This window comes from Sarcophilus harrisii, chromosome 1, assembly GCF_902635505.1.
Source record: "Sarcophilus harrisii chromosome 1, mSarHar1.11, whole genome shotgun sequence".
NCBI classification, from domain to species: domain Eukaryota; kingdom Metazoa; phylum Chordata; class Mammalia; order Dasyuromorphia; family Dasyuridae; genus Sarcophilus; species Sarcophilus harrisii.
The window spans coordinates 164,493,121-164,518,437 of NC_045426.1; the positions used below are offsets into that span (position 1 = coordinate 164,493,121).

At 33.3% G+C, this 25,317-nt stretch overlaps 1 protein-coding gene across 3 annotated transcripts in view; it reads right to left on the minus strand.

Annotated features, from left to right (window-relative positions):
- IQGAP2 (IQ motif containing GTPase activating protein 2) overlaps positions 1–25,317 on the minus strand; it is a 310,948-nt gene that overhangs the window by 108,764 nt on the left and 176,867 nt on the right. For all 3 annotated transcript variants that reach the window (XM_031966282.1, XM_031966273.1, XM_031966291.1), the window contains exons 4-9: positions 22,559–22,636; positions 20,412–20,488; positions 9,597–9,664; positions 8,737–8,850; positions 2,222–2,400; positions 1,141–1,228 (exon numbers count right to left, since the gene is read on the minus strand). In XM_031966282.1, coding sequence (XP_031822142.1) covers positions 1,141–1,228; positions 2,222–2,400; positions 8,737–8,850; positions 9,597–9,664; positions 20,412–20,488; positions 22,559–22,636 — 604 coding nt within the window. The remainder of the gene's footprint in view (positions 1–1,140; positions 1,229–2,221; positions 2,401–8,736; positions 8,851–9,596; positions 9,665–20,411; positions 20,489–22,558; positions 22,637–25,317) is intronic.

Genomic DNA, 25,317 nt, shown 5'->3' on the forward strand with positions numbered 1-25,317 from the left:
AAAGGTTCTATATTCCTACACTACATTTCTACATATGGTAGTTCTTTATTAAAAACAAAATACATACATTCCTTTCTCCTTAAATATCTGAACTTTTAAATGGTACCATTAGAGTATCATTTTAAAAGTAAAGTATTCCAGCTACACTGACATACATGCATTAATCTTGGGCTTTAAAACAATGGAAAAGCACAATACAAGTCTGCAAAATTCATCCAGAGGTTAAGCACAAAGGGCACACTAGGATGTGTTGAGGTTCCAAAACACAAGGGCAATTTAGATACATGTGAGTAGAAGCCAAATAAAGTTCCTTACTGTTTCTACTGGAGCTCAGAGTGAAGTGACTTGTATTAGCAGGAGGGAAAAGTGCAGGCTGAGGCATCCAAACTATCATGTCCTTATTTTAATTACCTGGGTTTTCTGTTCACATATCTGTACTAGGTACCATAAGGAATTTAGCTGCACGACTCCAGAAAGATTCAGAGCTGTATGATTCAAACCTGTCATCAATGTGCCTTCATCTTGCCTGTCAACCTTCTCATTGACTTGGACTAAAGCTATGTAGGCTGAAAGAAAACAGCTCTTACACACTATCAACTTTTTGAGTGAAGAGGCAGGTGCTAAACAAAACAAAAAAACAGCTGTCACTTTTCCATTAGAACACCAACATAATACCCTGGGCAAGCATCTTTATTTTCTTTCTCTAGCAAAAAAATAAATAAATAAATAAATAAATTTGAATCATGAAATCAATAAGAAGATTCAAACAAAAAAAAAAATAGAAAACAAAACAAAATTCAAAGCCCTTTTGTAGAATTTTCAGAAGAGAGAGTGTTGGCATAAAATGAATGACTAAGAGAATGGGTTGACCAATGAGGTATTTAAAGATATGGGAAGAAAAAACTCTATGACCCCCTAAAAGCTTAATAAAAAAAAAAATAGCCAAACACCCATCTCCTACCATTAATAACAACAATAACATTTTGTGTATTATTTTTCATTTTAAAAATATGATTGTGCCAGAAATCTAAGTTTTCAGAGTTCTTCCAAGTCTCAGGCCACAGAAAGCTATGACAAATGCAAATTCAAATGACAAAAAACAAATACAATTCACTGCTTTCCCAAAATGACTTAACTTACTGTTGATTTTATTGATGGTCCCTTGTATTTCTGCTTGCGTCAGGAGTTCTTCATACACATCTCTTTCCTCTTCAGAAATAAAGCTATTCTGAAAAACAATATCTTCACTGATTCCCAAGGTAAAGCAAAGATGTTTTAGGGAGCCTGGAACTTAAGGTAACATTTTCTAAATGTACCACTGAATCCCATCATAGTAAATAAGTGCATAGTGGGTACAAAATCAAAATTCGGTTTTGTTACTATTGTTCAATTTTTAAAAAATCATTTTACATTTGTTGTTCAGTCCTACTCTTTAGTTGTGTTCTATTTTTTGTGATTTTTTTTTTTGCTTATTGTTTGGCAAAGATACTAGAGTAGCTAGCCATTTCCTCAATTATAATACAACCTGGAAAGAAAGTTCTACTGTGAGCCCCTTCAGAATAAAGGACTATTTTTGCCAACCACATAGTAGATGCTTAAATAAACACTTCTTACTTGACTGATTATGTCAGAGATACAGACTATGCTTATTGTAGAATATTGAAACTTTTATCAACCAGATGAACCCATGTGGTTTTAAAAACTGGGCATTGCAGGGGTACAGAATAAATTCTGGATAAAAGATGTATGGGTGGGAAGTGGAATGAAGAAAAATTAAGACTGTTTTCATACTGAAAAACTGCTACATGCAGTATACATTTTGATATGCATAATTTCATATTGAATATCTTTAAAGAAAAATATAGCTAGAATTGAAATTTTCTCAATTGACAACATGAAGATTTCATGAAAAAAGGATTGGGAGATGATTCTTGGGCTTTCAAATTAAAATATTACCCATCTTTTCTAGTTTAACCCATATCCTTTATCCATATCCATATCATCCATTGAAGATCACAAGGAAAATAATTTCTTTATGCATTTTATGGATTTGGATTCTATTCTTTCATCTCATTACAAACTTTGAAGTCCTTCAATACTAAGTAATCCCTCAAATATCCTCTATTGGTGATTTTTTTTAAATGGACAACTCTAATATATTTTCAACATAGGAGAACACAATTAATTATATTGTGAATTTATTCAACATCTAATGAAGTACCTTTAATTTTGCGCTCTCTTCTTTTCTTTTCTTGGCTTCCCAAAGTTCCTTTTGATAATCCTCTGCAAGACTATCATCCACAGCAGTTAAAACTGCATTTGGATTCCTTAGAGTTACAATGGTCTGCTCTGCAATGCCCTTTTCAATAGCTTCATTAATTGCAATGACTGCAGCATGCACTGAAGATGGAAGAGGAATAGAAGGCAATTTTTTTTATCAACAAAAGCAAATAACAAATGTTTTATTAGCACAATTCTATTCTGTTTTACCTTAAATATACATAAAATATAGGTTAAAAAAATACTAGAACTATGTGTTTCAACATGTTTTTTACTAGAAGTCTACAAATTACTGGGACTACATAGCTAATAACTATCTGGAGAGAGTAGAAAACAGGTTTTCTGTACTCCAAGCCCTCGATTTAATCCATGACGCCATATTGATTCTGTGGCTGTTAGTTTTTTAGAGCATCAACAATTAGAACATTTGATATTTTCCTAGATACTGGTAATTAATCTGTTTTTGCTCATAATGTGAAATATACTTAGTGGTGAAATAATAATTTACTTCCTATATAATCTCGATGATGTAAAAGGGGGAAATTGAGGTTCTGCCTAGTTTTTTGTTGTTGTTTAGTTGTTTTCAGTTCTATCTGATTCTGAGACCCCATTTGGAATTTTTTTGACAAAGTTCTGGAGTACTTTGCCCTTTCCTTTTCCAGCTCATTTTACAGATGAGGAAACTGAGGTAAACAGGGTTAAGCGACTTGCCCAGGGTGACATGGTTAGTAAGTGTCTTAAGCTGGATTTGAACTAAGAAGATGGGTCTTCCTGATTCCAAGACTAGTTCTCTATCCACTATACTACTTAGTTGCCCTCTGAGACTAATAATTTATAATTAATTTACATAGAAATGACTTCTTAATTCTAGAATTCTTTGAACTCAGAACAATAATTTAGAGTGTCCATAAAAATGATAAAGGTAGGCTACTGTAAAGAAAAGGCACAGAGTAGTTTTCGAGACCATTCAAATAGTACTTGTCATTGAAAGTTGTTTGTTTGCAATTTTGCAGAGGGAAAATCCGATAACTTGCCACTTCTTTACAACTCTGGAAGTTAATAAAAGCAAGAGAAAGAGAAGAAGGTATTTGAAGGTTCTCTATCATCTATTCTATATCTATATTCATATTCTATATTCTATATATTCTATTTTCATATTTATTCTCAACTCCTTACTTACACTGACTTCATTAGCGTCTTCACACCCAACTCTCCTTTGAAGTACTTTAAGAATTCAATTCCTTAACTAAAGATATCCAAGTGCCTCATCAATCATAGTATATAATAGAACTATCAGTTATCTCTTGTTCTGGACATTAGACTTCTTAAAAGCACCTATATCAATTTTTTTATATCTATATCAATTTTTCCTTTAGAACTCAAATTACATCAAAGATGCAATAGAACTTCTTCATGCACTATCCAGACCGCAGGGGTTCTGAAATATTTGTTCCATTTTTGTTAATCTAATGATACCAAAGGAACCTTTCTCAGAATAAAGCTTTTAAATGCCAGCCTCCCCGCCCCCAACAAGATTCAGATTAGAAAAGAAACTAATGATAATGAAAAAGTTATCAAAATATTTTTTAAACAAGTTTTAAGATCTAGATTAAGAAATCCTGCTCTACAATTTGGAACTATCCAAAAAGGTTATAAAAACTGTGCATACCATTTGATCCAGCAGTGTCTCTACTGGGCCTGTATACTATAGATATCACAAAAAAGGACCCACATGTACAAAAGTGTTTCTAGCAGCTCTTTTTGTAGTGGCAAGGAACTGGAAACTGAGTGGATGCCCATCAGCTGAAGAATGACTGAATAAGTGATGGTATATGAATGTTATAGAATATTATTGTTCTATAAGATATGAGGAGCAGGCTGATTTTAGAGAGGCCTGGAGACACATATAAACTAAATGAAGTGAGTAGAACCAAGACAACACTGTGCACAGCAACAACAAGATTATGTGAAGATCAACTGTGATGGATGTGGCTCTTTTCAACAATGACGTGAATCAGGCCAATTGCAATAGACTTGTGATGGAGAGAGGCATCTGCACCCAAGATAGAACTATGAGGATTGAATGTGTATCATAACATAGTATTTTGACCTTTATTGTTATTGTTGTTTGCTTGCTTTATTTTTTTATTTCTCTTTTTCCCCCCTCTTTTGATCTGATTTTTCTTGAACAGCCAGATAAATGTGGAAATAGGTTTAGAAGAATTGCACATATTTAATCTGTATTGGATTACTTACTGTCCAGGAGAGAGGGGAAGTAGAGAAGGAGGGAGAAAAATTTGGAACACAAAATTTTCTAAGGGTGAATGTTGAAAACTATCTTTGTATTTTGAAAATTAAAAAGCTATTATTATTTAAAAAAAAAAAAGAAAGAAATCCTGCTCTAGACATTTCTTTTCCACTTTATACTGATACTTAAAAAACAAACAAAAACAACTAAGTGCCATATTTTACATTTAATCCTGGTAAATTTCACTTGATGGATTAAGCTGTTGAAGTCTTTTTGGAACCTGATTTTGTTACCCAACATATTAACTCTCTCAAATTCATATTCTAGTAAAAAAATCTGTGCTTACTCATTAGTTCCACTATCTCACCTTTGATCTTATATTTCAGTGTCTTAAAATCTGGCTTCCATTTCCACCACTGAAACTTCTCTCCTCAAGGACATAAAAGAGGATTTCTAAGGCTTTATTCCTTAACTTCTTTGCAGTGTTTAATCACTGCAGATACATCCTGCACTGCCATGACCACTGCTGTGATAATCCATGATTCTTTTTCTAGTGATTCCTTATTACAGTATCACCATACACTTTTCTCTTCCTTCCATAACCCACAATCCTTCTGTCCAACAACCTGTCTCTATTCTTGTCTCTATAGTCTACTTTTCATGACCTTTAAGTCAAAGTACCTACCATGCACTTGCTACACTCCGAGGATACAAAAAGAGGCAAAACACAGCATTGCCCTCAAGAAATTTACAATCTAATTAGAAACAAATGTATAAAAAATAAGCAAAAATATAATAAAGAAGAAGTAATTGAGAGAAAAGAGACCATTATTAAGAGGTATTGGGAAAGGCTTCCTATAGAAGATAGCATTTTATTTTAACATGAAAGAAGTCAGGGAAGCCAGTAAATAAAGACATGGAAGAATACTTCAGGCATGAAGAATAATCAGAGATGGAGCATCTCATTTATGGAACAGCAGAATCCAGGGTCATTGCACTGAAGAATATGTGGTACAGATATAAGAAGACTGAAAAGGTGATGGTGAGAGGCAATACATTATGAACATTTTTGAAAACAAAACAGAGGATTTTTACATTTAATTCTGGAGGCAAGAGGGAGCCATTATCTGAACTGGGAGGTAAGGGGTGGGGGGAAGAAATGATTAAGTGGAGAGGACAGGGTCAGGTTTGTGCTTTAAGAAAATCACTTTGATGTCTCTCAGATCTGCTTTTCTAACTCTCTAGATCTTTAATCTAGTATTTCCAATTATCATTCATTGTGATTGGCATTGACACTTTAAACTAAAAATGTTCAAAATTGAACTCAAAATCTCTCCCCCCCAGTCCTTCCCTCTTGATAGAAGCCCTAGTAGTGCCAAGTGCATTTCATTAGTGTCAAGTGCACTCCCCTTCTACTAGTCACTCAGTTGTCATCCTCAGCTCACCACTTTCACCCTCCATATCCAATCACTTATAAAGAACTGTCTATTCTCATATATGCTCCTTTCTCTTCTCTGACACAGCTGCCATGCTGGCACAAGCTCTTATCCCTTCAACCCATATCTGGATTACTGAAATAGCCTCTTGGTGGGTCTCCCAGCCTCAAACCTTTCTCCACGCCAATCCTCTACTCAGCTGTCAAAATAATCTTCTTACAAGGAGGTCTAACTAAAACAGCCTTCTATTCAATAAATTCCAGCAACTCTCTATTAACTTCAGGATCAAATATAAAATTTCCTGTTTGGCTTTTAAAGTACTTAATAACTTGCTGACTTCCTACTTTCTAGTCTTATACTTTAATCCTCTCTACATCCTCTGTGATCCATCTTCTTTGCTGTTCCTTGAATTCTATTTCTTTATTTTGAGCATTTTTACTGACTTCCCTATGCCTGGAATAGTCCTTTCCTCATTTCTACATCCCTAATTTCCCTGACTTTCTTTCTTTCTTTTCTTTTCTTCTTTTTTTTTTTTAAAGGTTTTCATTTTCTTTTTTTATTTTAAAACTTTTTTTTTGAAAATATATACAAAGATAGTTTTCAACATTCACCCTCACAGAATCTTGTGTTTCAATTTTTTAAATTTGAAACACATCCTTTCCTTCCTCATCACCCATCTCCCCTAAATGGCAAGTAATCCAATATATGCTAAATATGTGCAATTATTCTATATATATTTCCATATATCATATATGACATGCTGCACAAGAAAAATCAGATCAAAAAGGAAAAAAAAATGAGAAAGAAAACAAAATAGTGAAAGTACTATTTTGTGATCCATACTCAGTCCCCACAGTCCTGTCTCTGGGTACAGATGGCTCTCTCTATCACAAGACTATCGGAACTAGACTGCGTCACCTCACTGTTGAAAACAACCACATCCATCAGAATTGATCATCATATAATCTTGTTGCCATGTACAATGATCTCCTGGTTCTGTTCATTCACTTTAGCATCCAGTTCATGTTAGTTTCTCCAGTCCTCTCTAAAACCATCTTGCTGATCTTTTCTCATGGACAATAATATTCCCATAACATTCATATGCCATAACTTATTTAGCCATTCTCCAACTGATGGACAGCCAGTTTCTTGTCATTAAAAAATGGGTTGCTACAAACATTTTTACACATACAGATACTTTTTTCCCTTTTTTTATGATCTCTTTGGGATACAGGCCTAGTAGAGATACTGCTGGATCAGTGTGTGCACAGTTTGATAGCCATTTGGGTATAGTTCCAATTTGCTCTCCAAAATGGTTGGATCAATTCACAACTCCTCCAACAATGTATCAGTGTCCCAGTTTTCCCACATCTCTTCCAACATTCATTATTTTTTTTTTTCCTTTCATCTCAGCCAATTTGAGAGATAGTGGTACCTCAGAGTTGTCAATTTTTCATATGACTAGAAATGGTTTTAATTTCTTCATCTGAAAATTGTTCATATCCTTTAACCATTTGTCAATTGGATAATGGCTAGAATTTTTATAAATTTGAATCAATTCTTTATATATTTTAAAAATGAGGTCTTTATCAGAATCTTAGATGTAAAAAAAATTTCCCCAGTTTACTGCTTCTCTTCTAATCTTGTCTGCATTGGTTTTGTTTGTACAAAATTTTTTAAACTTAATATAATCAAAATTATTCATTTTGTATTCCATACTATATTCATTCTAGTTTTTCTTTGGCCACAAATTCCTCTTTTCTCCACAGATCTCAGAGGCAGATGATTCTTTGTTCTTTTGATTTTCTTTATATAAATCACATATAAATAAATGTATTTATATAAAGATATATCATTTAGACATGATTTATGTCTAAATCATGAATCCATTTTGACTATATTTTGGTATAGGGTGTTAGATGTGGGTCAATGCCTAGTTCTGTTCCCTGGTTTTCTTCAAGCCTCACATTCTAGAAGAAGCCTCTCCCAGTCCTTATTGCCTTCCTTGAGACTATAGCCAATATATATTTTGTTTACAAATAGTTTTCTTCTAAATTACTTGAGAGTGAGGATTTTGTTTGGAGGGTTTTTCTTGACCTTTGTTTGTTTTTGTCTTTTGTTTTCCCAACCCTCAGTGACTGGTATCACAGTGCCATGTGATTGGCCAACTGCTTTCCATTTCAGGAGTGTTGACAAATTACATTCCTAACAACTCATGTTTATGACCTTTGGGTTGACAAAACACTTTTTTCACAAGCATAGGTCAGGAGGATATACAACTAATAGTATTTCACTAATGGGGAAACTGAGGGTCAGAAAAATTAAATGGATAGCTTTTGTTCACATGACTATTAAGTGTCATTCTTGATGCAATGTCCTTTCCTTTAAATCTTGCTGGCATTAATTCTTGAACACCCAGAGGAATCAATATAAGCAGAACTTAAATGATACCATCTTAGGAATTTAGGAAATATTTTGGGGCAGGAAGGGCTCTTCTAATACTCTTCAAACTACATCGTGACACTGATTTTCTACTCTTAAAGACAGCCCCAGGTGTCTAATGCAGAGAGAAGGGAAAGATTTTAGTCACAGAAACTGATGTATTTGCTCAGTTGAATACACATTTTCCAAATGTGTATATTCATTAAAAAAAATTACAAGTGATTAGTTTTCTAATTGAATCATTGTCTTTATTTAAATAAAGACCAACCAAATAAGGATCACGATGAACCTTAGGAAAAAGGAAAAGTATAGCCTAGCAAGCTTACTTACATGCAGCTTCATCCACTGACAATTCATTGGCTAGAATGCCACCAATTTTGCTAAAAGATGGCATCTGTATTCCATACTTCTCAAGTTCCTTCCTCATGTTACTGATTTCTTCCTCTGTATGGAAAAAAAAAATACAGGAGAAAAGGAACTGTAAATCAGAGATTAAGATTTTCAAAGCTTTAATTTGAAACCAGCATAAGCACAGATAAAATATACTTAGAACTATAGAACTGAAGGAACAGGATAGCAGAAACCACGGGAAATCATATATTCTGATTTCTTCATTTTTGCAGGTAAAGAAACTTTTCACCTGAGAGAGGAAGTGAATAGCTTTTAAAGGCCTTCTAGCCAAGTCAATGCAGAGTTGGAACAAGAATTCGGGGATCCTTGATTCCTAATCCAATGACCTTTCTCACATATGAAGCATCTTAATAAGTGATTTGTGTAGTTTCTATAAGCTATAAGGATATAGTTCTCAATTTATTAGTCACAGAGAAGAAACTGAAAATTGTATATATCTATATATACATATATGTAAATCCCACTAAAGTCACTTTCCAATGCTGCCTAATAGCATGGAGGTAAACCCCAAGTTGAAAAGACTGTGCCAAACAAACAAGTTCTGGCAGATTTCCTGAAGATGAAAATAAGAATCTAATGGCATATCTGTCATCAAAATAATTTGGAGTTTGGAAGACTCATCTCTATGCTAGTTGCAGGGTGATGTTTTTGTTATATCAACTCTCAATGACTAGCTACTAAGTTATGGAGGACTTATGATTTTTACTAGTGAAACATCCACTGACCATGAAATTGGATATCCTTAAAGCAGGGAAGTAATTGAATAAATAGATTAGTACCTGTAAAGTCTACTTTGCCCAACAAATCCTGGATCTGTGGTGCTATTCCCAATTTGAAGAGATATAAACTGAAAGACAAAACATAAATTAATCAGAAATGTTATGCCTGTTAATCATAGATTATAGAGGTTTTTGTTTTGTTTTTTTTTTTAAATCTTACAGGGAACTTGGACATCACTTTGTCCCAGATCTTAATTTTACATATGAAGCCCAATAATCATTTTCTGCTGATTACCTTCCTAGTTTGCTTTAATATCTCCTTCATAAGCCAAGAAAACAATGACCACAAAATGCAAATTGAAAGAATATCAAAAATGAGTATATCAACAATTATAAAAATCAAGCATGACTCAAATCAAGAGATGAGTATGTAAATGTTTTGCATAACTTCACATGTGTCTTCTCAACTGGGGGCAAGGGCAGGAAGGAAAAGAAAGAATCTGTAATAATAAAATGTAAAAAAATTGTTTTACATATGAGGGGAAAATAAAATATTAAATTAAAAAAAAAAAAAACATAAGAGGACATTCCTGATCCACTCCTTCATGGAGGGTGGAGATCTGTAACTGTGGCACATGGTACATGTTGTCAAATGTTTTCCAGTGCAGTGTTTACTTGTACTGATTTCTTCTCTTCTTGATTTTCTTTTCTGCATTTTTCATTGTTTTTTAAAAAATATTTAAAAATATATGGCTCTTTGGGAGAGGAAAAGACAGGCAAATTGGGGAAAACTATGATGACGTAGAAAACAAAAGACGCCAATAAAACTTTTTTTAAAAAAACCCATTTATATATGAAGGTCAAGAGAATTGATCTTAATTTGAACAAAATCTTATATTTTATAGGCTTTATTATGGGATATTTTCCATATGCTTTTATTTATTCAACACAATCCTATAGAAGAGATTACATTATGCTAATTTTAAACATGGAGTGAGGTGCCTAAAATTATACATCTACTAATTAAGAAAGTAGCAACTCAAATCCATTTCTTCTGACTCTAGGATCTGGGATAAGAGTAAGAGGCAGAGCCAATATTTGGTCAAAAGATATTTTTATACCATCAACCCTCGCCTACCTGTGCAAAAAGTGATATATGGCTAAATCACAAATTGTAAATAATCACCAAAAGATTAATATTTGCTTTGGCATAAATCATGCCATCCTAGTAACACAGCAGAGGAGTTCTGAATTATCTGAAAAAAAATAAAAATTAACCAATCCAAGTTACTGAATACTAAATCTGTTAATATTAATTTATGTTTTTTATACACGTAAAACTGTTTAAAAGCACATGAAAACCATTTGGCTGAAAGAATGATACCAGGATAATTTTAAAAAGATGGTGAAGATATTAGATGATTCATAAACCAACAATTAGATCACATACTTTAATTCTTTTTTAACTCTAAGTAATGAATCCTGCTTTTAGTTAACCTGCTCACATCCATTTGTCCAAAGGGGATTAAATTGGGCCAACCATTTTCTGCCAATTTTTTTCTGACTGATTAATATGTTTTGTTTGTTCATTGGAGCCATCAGTTCTCAGTTCTGTCCTTAAACCAATTTTTAAGTATCCCTACACCTTTCACTACAAAATTGTTAAATTATCCAAATAATTTTATCTTTGTGACCATTAACATAAAAGTATTCTAACTAGAAAGGGACACAATGAAATACAAAAGAAAGGAAGCAGAGAATCTGATTAGTTGGAAATACTTCTGAGATTTATTATTTTCAGATGTAGAAAGATGGAGCAAATTTAATCATAATTCTTTCACTTCATAAAATACTTTATTAAAAGATTGCTTAAGATCACTATAATATTCATCCAAATCAATAAAATTAAGACCAACTTTTGAAATGTAAAACTATCAACTGAAGTAAAGTCATTCATTAAAATTTGTCTAAATTTTAATGGGGCTTGGAGAGAAGGAAGAAAATAAGCAGTTATCTAGTATCCACTATGTGCCATTTTTGTTAATCAGTTTTTACTCATTTAAATTTGCATCAATTTTATGTACACATACATAAACAAATACACAATATATATGTGTGTGTACATATAAACACACATATAGACATGCACTCACTTGAGACTTACAATAATCCTGTGTATAAATACACGCACATATAATATGTATGTACACACATAATATATATGTATATAGAAATACACACATATAGACATATACACATACATATATTTGGGTCCTATGTATTCCTTCATCTTTTCCTTAGGTGCACAAAGAATTAAAAATAATGGGAAAACTTCTCAATTTTAAATTTTTTCTACTTTATGCCTTCCAATGGTATTCATTTCAAAGAGAAACACATATACACATGTATTTGTGCCCAGATTTTCTAAAGTACATAGAATTAAACTATTCAGTTTACATATTTTTGATATTTATATCTTACTCTAAATATGAACTAAGTGATTTCCACAATACAAAATATTCAAATTTTCCATTCTAACATTCAAAATATTACTAATTATATCTGCTTATATGTGTTTGATCTTAGTAAACAATAACAGGATGCTCACTTAACCAGTATTTTGGATTTATAAAACTCGTTACCACAAGGTGGTGCTGATAAGTTATTTTTAATATTCAATAATCTAAGTTGTCCTTACTTTTTAAACTCATTTAAAAAAAATCAATGAATCACACAATATATTACTAAAAGGGACCAAGAAGAATAGGAGGATATCATGATAAGATAAAGTGCTGGACTCATAGCAGACAGTTAAATGTTTGTTAAAAAGAAGGATATTTATTCAAACATAATTTCATTGGAAATTGGCCTATTTTGACAAATAACCTCTGACTTGTCTTAGTTTACATTATTTCTACATAAGACTACTTATAACAATTGAGATTTGAGCTCTGAATTCTTGATAATACATAGGATTTTCACACTTAAAATTCTACATTGAACTAGCTGAGTTCAAGCAGATTACTCAGAGAGGATAAATGTTTACTAGGAAGCCGTATTTGTTCAGTATTCCCAAGCAACAACAATCCCCAATAGTTCCCCTCTCCCCTAAGCATTTTCATTCAAATGAAGCAATTCATTACCTGAAACACTAAGCAAATCCACAATGAGACTTAAAAAAAGACCCATGTCACTCACACACACACACACACACAAATTTCTTAGTCTTTCAAGAATGAATTTATTAAGCACCTTTTAAAGTTGCATGCCTCGCATGCAGGGCTGAGAACATTCTAAAGGGAACTGAAGAATTAATGATTCCACCCCCCCCCCCCCCCCCCCCCCCCCCCCCCCCCCCACTGTATAAAGAAAGAAGGGGCTTTTGTCTAACATGAGCCTCTTTACATACAGGGCTTTACTGGCAACAAAGCTATATGAATCTACATGGCTAGAACTTGAATTCTATTTGTTACTATTTCTATGCATAATAGCAATTCAACTCCAGGAAACCTTCTTGTGAAAGGTCCCAAACTACAATTATTTTTTTTTCCTATTGGCACAAGGAAATGAAAAAAAAAAATCTATTGATGAAATGCAAACTTGAAAAAGCAGGACTTAGCTCTCTTCCAGGCACTTACAGGCAGGTACACCTCATTAGAAACAATAGTATCAAAATCTGTCAAGAGTATTTTAACAAATTTAACAAATTTGATCAGGAGACCCACATTTTAGTTATTAGTTCTCTTAGCATTAAGTATAACTTTGTATCAGTCAAATCTTTCTTGGTTTCAATTGCATTATGGGGCCCACTAGATTCATTCTGATTCTAGAACTCAGTGATTCTGTATTTTAAATGATACAGATATAAGTGGTTATTTCAGTCTCTGGATTATGGATTCAGTTTTCATGTGGACCAGTTGGCATTCTTTAATTCCATGGCTACAAACTAATTGGAGATCCTAACTCTAAGCAACCATCTTTCAAAATTATGGAACTCATCCAGAGAACCCAAGGAGTCCAAAGACCTAGCCTAATCTATTATACAAAGTTTTACCAGGAAATTGTTTTCTGAACTATCACTACTACTGTTAAATAGTATCACTATTGACAAATAGATCTTTTTTAATTTTTCCAAGTATTTTATTTTTCCAAATATATGTAAAGATAGTTTTCAACATTCATTTTTGTTCTAAAATTTTCTCCCTAACTCCCTCGCCTCCCACCTCCCTAAGCCAGCAAGCACAATCCTTTTAAACATATTTCCATAAGACAGATATTATATTTTAAGGGTGTTTGTGGTATACACACCAATGATAATAGATAAATTTAAAGAATCTCTGCAGTGGATCCTTTCACGGAACGCAATATTTTATTATGTAATCATCTCTGAAATGTCTCTAACTTAAAATGTTTGAATCATCATTTGAATGTAGCTTATTCAGATAGATATTATCACAAAATTATTTAATCAAACTGGAAAAGAAATATTATAGCAGTTTGAATTCATATGCAGTTCAATTACTAACACTCCCCTCTGTCCCCCCTTTATTTTACATGAAAGTTATAATCCACCATTCCAGGATTGTTGTAAATTAACCTCTTTACCAAAAATGTGAGACCTCTAATTCTCTAAACCACAAATTAGTAAGAAATGGGCCAAAAAGATCATGTACCTTAGAGCTCAATGCCCTAGAAATGGCAAGAATCTGCAATAAACAAGGATTTGATTAATTCCAAAGAGTATTTGGAGTTTGCAAGTTTTTAACATTTTGAAGAGTTATCTTAACAGCACTTTATTCATAATTTGAGGCACAATTTTGTTCTAACATTAAATCACCCACATTAATGCCCATATAAATAACAGTAAAAGTTGGACGCATTACTAAGGTGTTACCTTGCTATTCAAAAATGACTTCTTAGTTATTGCTAGTTAAGAAATGTTAACAGCATTCTTCCACATTTATGCTATTCAAGAACACTTTAATCAAGGAAGAAGCAGCTAATAAGGATTTTTTTTTTACCACTAAGATCAGGCATTTTGGATACTGTGCTTTTCTCTGATTCAAATTAATCATTAAACATATTCTAAGTACTACATGGGGCAAACCTTTTGTTTGTTTATTTTTATACATATATTTAGCTCCTGCTTTTAACTTAGCAACTAATTTAAATCGAAAATGTTCTAAATTACGATCAGTCAATTGCGATTTCTCTTTCTTTATACTTATAATATCTCTTATAATAAAAAGATAGCTCTCTGGTAGGGAACACTGGAAAATATTGGTAATATAAAAAGAAACCATGTTGACCCAATTTATTTTTAAAAATTCAAATGTAAGGGCTGACAAGTGGCGCAGTAGTTAGAGCACCAGCTCTGAAATCAGGAGGACCTGAGTTAAAATTTGGCCTCAGACACTTAATACTTCCTAGATGTATGACCCTGGGCAAGTCACTTAACCCAATTGCCTCAGCCAAAAAAAAAATTAATGTATTTTAAAATTCAAACATATTTTAAAAAATTCAAATTTCAACATCATATTTATTCATGAGTGCGCCGATTTGCTTATCAGTTCCCTAGCAGAATGGAGGGCCTTGAGAGAATGGGAAACAAAAAGGTTAAGCTTTGATACTGGACAAGCAGGACTTAATAAAAGTGAGAGAGGAGACCAGGTTGTACACAAATGGTAGTATGAGATCACTAGGGACAGAATGGATAGCAGAAGACAGAATCACACCTAAAGTTTGCTTAGCTTGACCTTACTAATGGATTGACAGAAGGGAGAACTAAAATATTCATATCAACAGGCACTGTGCTAGAACTGGGAATGCAAAGAAAACTAATATAATCCCTATACTCAAGGAGTTTTCATTCTATTAGAAAAATGCATGGTACATAGAAAATAATTATAAGGAAGATCAATACAAGTTAGGCAAAGAAGATGCTGCCTGTTGAGGGACTATTTTTTTTCCCCTTTGTATCTTCAGTGCCTAACTTGGCACAAAGCAGACCCTTAATAAATGCGTGCTGAATGATCTGTGATTCTTTTTTTTTTTGTTATTCGGAAAGCATAACACCACCATGACCCACAAAGAACACTATATGGAAAAATGGGTCTGTCTATCCAGAGGGGAAAGGGTTTGCATCTTTCTCCCCTCGGTGTAATAGGAAACTTTATTAAAGTGAGTAACACCATATTAGACTGCCATAAAAGTATCAAACTGAAGTTACCAGGTTGCTGAGCTTACTAATACTTACTAAAATAAAAAAGGCAGACTTCAGTTATTCCCTCTTCTCTCCCCTCTTTATGGTTGTCCTTTTGTGATCTCTATCCCAGTTAATACTTCCAGACAGATAAATCCCACGTCTATCTGTCTAGTCTCTCCTCTGAACTCCAGCACCTCATCTCCAATTCCTGCTAGAAATTTCCACTAGAATATCTAGCTGACACCTCAACATGTCAAAAACTACGTCTGTTATCTTTTTATTTAATTTAATTTAAATAGTATCACTCATCCTCTAAGTTTCCCTATTTCTGGTGAGGATTATTTAATAATTCCTAAATTGAGAAGTGACATAGTCTTTGCTTTAAGACATATGAAAGATGACTGGAGCAGAGATTATAGAAGTGAGAGACCATTTAGAAATCTATTATAGATAAACTATGCAAGTGATCATGAAAGCCGTGTGTGGGTGTGTGTGTGTGTGTGTGTGTGTGTGAGAGAGAGAGAGAGAGAGAGAGAGAGAGAGAGAGATCATTTGAGGATCTCATCATATTCAACAGATTAAATGATAATCTCTAAACTGATGATTTTCAGATCTCCTTATCAAACTATAACCTCCATGTTCCAAATGCCTTTTTGGATATCTTGAACTGAATGTTCTAGAGACATCTAAGAATTAAAATGTCCAACACTGAACTCATTATCTTTCTCAAACGCTCTAAAATTCTTTACTGTCAAGGGATCTACCATTTTCCCACTTATTCAGACTCACAATCTATTATCATCCAAGACTCTTCTACTTCTCTCTCTGTCTCTCTTTCATACACAAACACTCTCTGTGTGTGTGTGCATGCACAAACCTAATCTATTCCTGAATCAATTTTAACAGTAACAGATCTCTCATATAATTCTCCTTCTTCCCTCTGAAACTGCTATTACCTTGGTAAAGGCTTGCATCACTGCTCACTTTGATTACTGCAATAGCTTCCTAGTTGTTTTTTCAACCTTGAGTTTCTCTATATTCCAGTCCATCCTTCAAATAGCTATCCTATCTCCCTAAAACCTAAATCAAAGCATGCTACTCACTTCATGATACAGTGGCTCCCTATCACCTCCAGGATTAAAAATAAAGTCTTCTGTTTCACATTCAAAGCACTTCATAACCTACCCTCCTCCTACCTTTCAAGTCTTTTAACACCTTACTTCTTCCCCACCCTCTGTGATCTGGTGACAATACTCTCCTTGTTATTACTCATACAAGACACTCTCAATTCCATACACTTTCACTGGCTGTCCACCAAGATAAGAATTCTACCTTTCCTCCCCCTGAGTTCCTTCAAGTCCCAGCTATCTCTTACAAGAAGCCTGATTACTCTTGATGTTTGTGTCCCTCTCTGTTGATGATCTCAATTCATCCTGTATATAGCTTATTTGTACATACTGGTTTGTATGTATGAATGTACAAATAAATATTTATTAAGGCCTTATTTAAGTTCAAAGCTTGGTACCAAGTGTTAACAAAAGAAGGAGGGAAGAGGGAGAGGAAGAGAAGGAAAGGAGAGCAGTTTAAATTCTAAGTGACTGAAATATCACATAAAGGATTTCAACTACAAATCAGATGGGAAAAAGTTTATTACAGTATGATGACAAAGTAGACAAAAATTCATCATCTGTAATGCTATTTCTACTGATAAAGACATATCCATTTCTGATGTTGAATAATTTAATGATGACAAGTATGATGGTATTTATTAGAACTTTCTTGTCTGGGACTTCATTAATAGTGGCTGCAGCATCCATAAAACCAATTACTCAATTACAAGGCCACTGAGATATCATTTTTCAGTGACTGTTGAAAGCACCTAAGCTGAAAAGCAGAGTTTATGGTCTCAGAGACACTCTTCTTCCCAAAGTCTTTGGGTTGTGGGTCCTGAATAATCTTTATCAGAGATGTAGGGGAGGTGGTGGTAGTCTAGAGGATGACAATGATTTGGCTTCCGTGGCAAATGCTGTCTCCCAATTCTCCCTAAGGATGCCCTGATACTGCACTAGGATCATAGTTGGTGGGGATGACTGGCTCTCTTTCTCCATAGAAATTACTTCCTAGGCTGTAGCCTAGGGAGCTTAATTGGGAACAGGATAAGAAGTCTGGCAAATGCTATCATTACTAGTATTAGGCTTCTTTTGCCTATGAAACTTGTAGTTGAACGATCACAAGATCCAACCCCATCATTTTATCAAGAAAACTGAGACTCAGGGAGATTAAATGATTTGACCAAGATATATGTAATGATAAGTGGCCAGTACCTTACATAAAAAAAAATCAAGTACTCTATTGTACCTATTCTATGGTATTCCACAGCCTCAGCCAATGAACAATCAGTATACATATCACATGTAACCAAGAATGTCCTCTCAGAAAAATTTTTCCAAGAGAATTTGTTCATTGCATCTGTATGTGATCAGGAAATAATAAGAAATCTCTTCTTTGTTTATGAAACTATTTAAATTATTAAATCATCTTTGCAACTAGGGTACATTTAAGCATTGATAAGCCTTAATATAGCTCCACAGAACTTTGGAAGAGAGAGACAATGACATAACCCCAAAAAAACTTAACCCACCATCTCTCTATAAGTAGCTTAACAAGAAAAAACCCACATATCCACTTCAGAAAATCACTTCAACTTTACTTGAGGTATTTTATAGTGAGCAGTTTATAGTCTTAAGAGTTCCATACTACAATGCATATTCACAAGTATAATGTTAAAATCATGGGGTAGGTGCTTGACCATACATAGACACAATATTAACTCCCACACCTAAAAAGAACAAGAACAAAGTTCTTCAAAACCAAACTTTGTCTTGTAAAAGTTAACTTTTTATCTTTTTGTGAGTTCTCCTCTAACAAATCCATTTGCATTCTTTTCTTCTCTCATTCAATTAATATTATTTTATTTTTTAATTTGAAAATTTTTCTTAGTGTTTTGTTTTATATCCTGGTAATTTCTGAATATATAATGAGCCTTGTATGGAAGGGGGGTAAGGAAGGAGGAAGGGAGGGAACGAGGGAAGGAAGAAGGGAAAGAGGAACAGAAAGAGGAAGGGAGAGAGAGAGAGAGAAGGAAGAAAGGAAGAGAAGGAAGGAAGGGAGGAAGGAAGGGAGGGAGGGAGGAAGGAAGAAAGGAAGAAAGGAAGGAAAGAAGGAAGGAAGGAAGAAAGGAAGGAAGAAAGGAAGGAAGGAAGGGAGAGAGGGAGGGAAGGAAAGAATAATACAGTTCAAAAAAATCAATAAACCCATTGAATCCAACAATATATACCTATAGTTTCCTACCTCCCCAAGAAAGATGATGTTTCATGATCTTTTATAATCATTGTAATTATATGGAATTTATCTTCAATGGCAAACATTTTTGAATAACATGCTATATAAGAGTCTTAGTTATCATAAAGACAGTCTTATCAGAGAAAGAGACAGATGTTAGTGAGGGGAGGGAGAGATTCAGTTATAGTGAATAAAAAAAAATTATAGTAATGACAATTTCATGAGGCCAACATTCCTGCAAACTATCATGGATTATGCAAATCCTTGAAGCCTCCTCAGCTATGTACCAGCACTCTGAATTTCCATGCCGTGTTAATCAGATTCTTCCTTCCATTAGTTATACATGTGCATGTATTATATTTTACCACCAGGCCAATTAGAAGGCAAGCTCCTTGAAAACAAGAACTACTTGAACTTTATGATTTCAGTGCCTAGCCTTGCCTAAGACACAACAGACAATAACTGTATTTTGAATTAATTGGAATGGAATCATCACAATAGAACTATCACCAAGTAAAGCTATACATTATAACCCAAACTCACTTATTGAAGTCTGATTCCATAATGAACTACTAAAGAAATCATTTCCTTTTGACAGGAAATAAGGCAAAAGAGTCAGGAAGAAGTTAATATAAACTCCTATTTTATATGCCAGCAAAAAGACTTCAACTAACAGGAAATACAAAACAGATGTTGTAGATCTAATTTTAAATTGAAATTAGACATTAAGTACTGAAATTATTAACTATGAATGCATGGTATCTAAAATTATATAATAAGTGTTTTTAATTTTCCTTATATAATTTCATCTTTTAATAACTAATATAGAATTATGTTGTTGAACTTGCATAATTCCCCCATTTATGAAATACTAACATTGATGCAATAATTTTAAAAGATTAGAAAAATTAAATGAAAACATTACTTTTGAACTTTTCTCTACATAGTCCTCAGTACATCTTTTTACTGAGGTATGTGGACAAAAGATAACTTTCATCTTAGAAATTTAATGAAATATTTAAGTATTTGTGAAGAAAAGAACAGAAAAATCAATAGTGGTAACCATTTGTGTTTGTTGTTGTTATTGTTATTCCATGCAGATCAAATTTGGCTATATTTAGGAAGATATAAGCATCACAACTCAAAAAACTTCAGTGACTTAAAATTATAATTATGGGAAATATAATAATACTTCATTAAATTTTGAATCAATAAATTTATAGTATCTAATAAAGGAATTTTTTAGACCAATAAATTTAGAGAAGATAGACTTACTTTTCCTTAAAATCTATAACTTATTGTTTCTTGTGTTATATCTTTTTTCCTACCTTAGTGCATGAATGCAATATATCATTCGAGGTATGTTTTTCCGATCATAGACATCTGTTGTTTCTGGATAAAAGATCTGAAATATAAAAAGGCACTAATATTTAGTCTACTAAAATAAGCCTTTCAAATTGTGAAAAATACCCATATATTATGCAATACAATCAGATTTAGAATGTTCTTGTTAGACTCAAAGTACTTAATGAGCATTAGTGAATATTCATTTGTAGAAACTGAATTTATTTTTGCTATAATTTACTCCACACACATATCTATTATCAATGTTGTCTCATTCATTCATTCATAAATGTTGGCTTTTCTTTGAATTCAGAGGAACATGCAAAAAGTGACATCTACAAAAAGACTGACATCACTGAAGAGTGAAAATACCACTGAAAATAAACTGAAGTTTTCCCCTTAAGAGCTCATTTATTTATGGGCTTAATGTTTTCAAAGACCCTGTGGATCTGGGAAGGTATAACTTCTTTGGAACCATCATTTCCCTTTCCTAAATTGCTCTGTATTAAAAACTATGGTTATTTATAAGTGAGGGAAAACAAAAGGAGAGCTATATTGCTACATCTACATTTAAGAAATATAAAAAGCTGAATGGATCATCTACAAACAATCTATGGACATCTATGGAACAAGAAAGAGTATCAGTACTCATTTCAGCAAAATCAATCAATCAAATTAAGGAGTTTTGCAACAGAACTTTGCCTCTATACTCAAAGGATAAATAGAGATTGGTTATCAGAACTGAATTTTAAGTTCTAAAACATTAATATCTTAATTTGGCAATGAGAAACACTATTCAAACACTTTGAGTTCTGTGAGAAGTCAGGGATAAATCAAATTGATCAAGCAGGGTATTGTCTATTTGTATTTTCTGATACATGCTGGTGAAATTTCTCTTTGGAATAAAGTAATCTTTGTTTATGAAAATCAACCACATCATTTTATAGAAAGCAGAGGCTTTATAATAATTTTCATAATAGAGATCATACATGTTGTTCATATGTTGCAGTGATGAGCAATGTAAATATATACTAAAAAAAAAGAGAAAAGAGTTTCATTTACTATGAATATGGAGTCTAGAAGCAACTGCTATAACCCCAGGACTTTCTTTTCAACTTTCCATTTAATGACTCTTGGTTTCATCATCTGAAAAATAAGGACAATAATAGCACCTACTTCCTAGGGTTATTGTGAGGATCAAATGAGATAATATAGGTAACATGATTAGTACAGAGCCTGGTACGTAGAAGCAGGATATCTAGTACATATCAACCTATAGCATGATCCTGAACTGATGACCATATTAATCTCTTCTCTGCCAAATTTTTTCAACTTAAAATTGCTTTTTTCTCCCTCTCTGATATCATGTATCTGATGTAATCCTGAAGATAAATGAGACATTTACTTTTTAGCCAACTTTCTGGAATGCATTCATTCCATAAAGTAGGAGAAATTTATATTAATATTTGAAATTAAGAAAACTCAAGTTAATAAATAACATAGCCATCAAGGAAATATGCTAGCTCATAAGGGAAAAGTGCTAAAAATTAGATTATTTCAAGAAAAACTGAACTTGTTATAAAAATCTTTAAAAAGAAAGCTTTTACAACATTGTGAAAGATGTAGGTTTATGTAGACTTATCTACACATACACATGCAGTGTGTGTGTGTGTGTGTGTGTGTGTGTGTGTGTGTGGTGTCTATATATAATTATGTGTCTGATTTCAATGGCTTAAGGAAATAACCTGGGGAGGAAACTGCCTCTGTATATGTATTTTGGCAACTCCAAATAATATATATTGGATATAACATGCTATACGCATATACCTAGTGAAAGAAATAGAGAATTTACTTTGAATTTGTTTTGCCATAATGGTTATCATGGAAGCATGTGGTCCTAAAGAGGTAATCCAGTCTTTTCCTCTTATTTCCATATGTGAGATAATCCGTAAGCCATAACTATTTTAAACAATTATTTTTCACAACTCTTACGGGAGATAGAGGGGAAAAAAACAACACTGTTGTTTAATTAGGTTAAATTATTCTGATTCAATCCAAAATATATGTGGGGTTAATTAGAGGTAGAGCTTCTTGCCGGGCTTGCCCTCAAGCTTAAAATTTCATTGCTTACCTTGGGGAGTCCAATGGATTCCATTGCTCTCAACCATTGCACAGTATTATCTGTGTGACGAAAATGAAGTCCTGATTTCTAGAGGAAAGAGAAAGAATACAATGCATTAAAATAAAATAAGTCATTTAAAATTATATTTTTCAACAAGATATCTACATGTTATATTTCTTCAAGGAATATAGTTATGAAATACTTTCTTTCCTAGGCTTAGTTGAGTTATATCAAAGGAGACTAGGCTATGGCTAAATCCCACCAACCATCTCTATATAAATATTAGAATCTTGCTACTTGGAGGAAGTGGGGAGATGGAAGGGAACCAGGGTGGTACTGCACAATGGCTTTTTCATTGTATTTCTTTATCTAAAACTAAATTTATTTTTACACTCATTTATAACTCCATTCCTTTCAGTACCCCCACTCCAAGTGAATAATCCATTTTAAAAGACTCTCATATTAAACATGTATAGTCCAGCAAAACAAATCTACACATTAGCTAAGCCTGCAAATGTCTATTTTTGCATTCAAAGATCCTCTATTTCATCTTCAGTCTTCTTTTCATCAAATATGATATCACCTGTCACTTTTATGGTTTTTAATTAATTCTTACCTAGGCTTTTTGATGGCAGATAAGAATTTTTATCTCATCTCAGGCTACTGCCAGGAGATGAAGAAAGTTACTAGGTATTTGGAAGCAATGAATGGACAGCCTAGCAATCTCAAGAAGGCATAAGAAAGTGGACCTGGATACTTGTAATTTATTATTATCACCACAACTAAGGGCAAATAAATGTAATAATACAGGAAGGTATACAATATAAATTTATTTCAAAATAGGAAATTTTTGAAAAAGTAAATCATATATTTAACCCTCTTAAGTCAAAGATGTGGTCTATCTGGCTAATTTGGACCTAGTCAGTGAAGAAATATTTACTTGTTTTTTTCTGTCCTCCTGAAATAATCCTAACAGTTTCCAGTCTCACCTCTCAGCTAGTCTTTCATTGTCCATTCACTGTTTCTGGCTCTGTTGACCTGTTGTTCCAGATTCTTAGGCTTAATGTTTCATTGCTTGAAGAGGAAACCTTAGGCTGCTATTAGTCTTCATTACAATCTTTAAGCACATTAAAACAAAGGTGACAAACTACCCTTTTCTTTATTCTCTTGTTTTCTAGCAGCTTACTATTAGTTTTGTGATTCCTTTGAAGTACTAACATTGCATAATAAGGATTAATGATTACCTTAAAGATCATTTAAGAAAATAATCATCATATTATCTAACAATGGTCAACAAAGCCAGAAATTTAGGGGGGAAATTAATCAATTGTTGTATTTAAGTTTTAACAAGTGTATCACTATTTACATCTCTCAAGCATCCTAATAAGCATGCAAATTTTTTACCCACCCTTTCTCCCCCCCAAACCAGACCTGGATTCATGAAATAGATATGGTCTATTCGAATTATCTTATACATAATGGTGAAATTTCTCTCTGGAATAATGTAATCTTTGATTATGAATATTAACAGTTATCTTCCCTGTGGTGAAGTGAGAAGACTGCTGAATATGGAGTAATGGCACCTAAGTTTGCCTATACGCTATTTACTATCTGAGCAAATTATGTGACTCTCTAGAAATCAGTTTTCCCATCTGTAGAATGAGGGCATTAAACTAAATGGCCTGTAAGGTTCCTGCTAATGCTAGATCTGTGATCCCATATGTATACATAATTACAGAACATCATAAAATTTAGCACATTACTATTAATAGTCAGCTAGATTAGCTAGATAGGTGTGACACTGGGCAAGTCACTTCATTTACCTCAATTTCCTCATCTGTAAAATGAGCTGGAGAAATAAATAGCAAACCAGTATCTTTTTCAAGAAAACTCCAAGTTCATGAAGAGTCGGACATAACTGAAAATCAGCTGAATAATAATAATTGTCAAACTGAATTGACAACAGAGACAATATCTTTACTTCTTGCTTGTTCCCTATAGTACCTAGTAAACTGTTTGAAATTATGGATATATAAATACTTATTGGGTAGTAGATTTACATATAGAGTCATAAATTAAGGAGATTAGAAACCTCAGCTTGCAATTTCTTTTTTCCAACATTCCATTCTACATGATTTGGTAAATGAGTAACTTGTTTCATTTTTCTAAGGGCAGAGACATGAATAGAGAACACCTACTCCTCTTCCTGGTATGAATCTACAAGTCTGAGCCAAGAGTCCTTCAGGTTTATCAACTATTATTAGATTTTTCATGGTCCAAGCACAGCTTTCTGAATCAGTGACATTCTACAGAATAAAAACAAAATGCTAAGATAAAAATGACCAAATCCTGGATGCTCCTAAAAACAGGAAAGAGATCTCTTATAGCATCTTACAGCTCCATCCTTTTTGTCTGTCTAGTCCTCTATCTCTTGCCCTGTCCCTTTTCTCAAACCTTCATATCTACATTAATATATCTGATGATTTCCAGAAGAAAAATTTAGTATGGTCTCCTAATTGAGTGGTATCTCTCTATCCATAACTTTAGTAGTAGGAAGTTAATTAGTCCTGTCTTAATGGAATCACTCAACTCTTAAAAAATCACCCAATTATCCCATCTTTGATTTGCCCTTAAATATGGACCGAGGAATCATAATGAGAGCTTTAGGGTATCCAAGAGACAAGTCCGAGGACTGAAATCTCATCAGTGAGGATCACTTCTTGTGTCACAAATGAGTACAAACTTGTAGTCTTAAAGAATTGTCACAT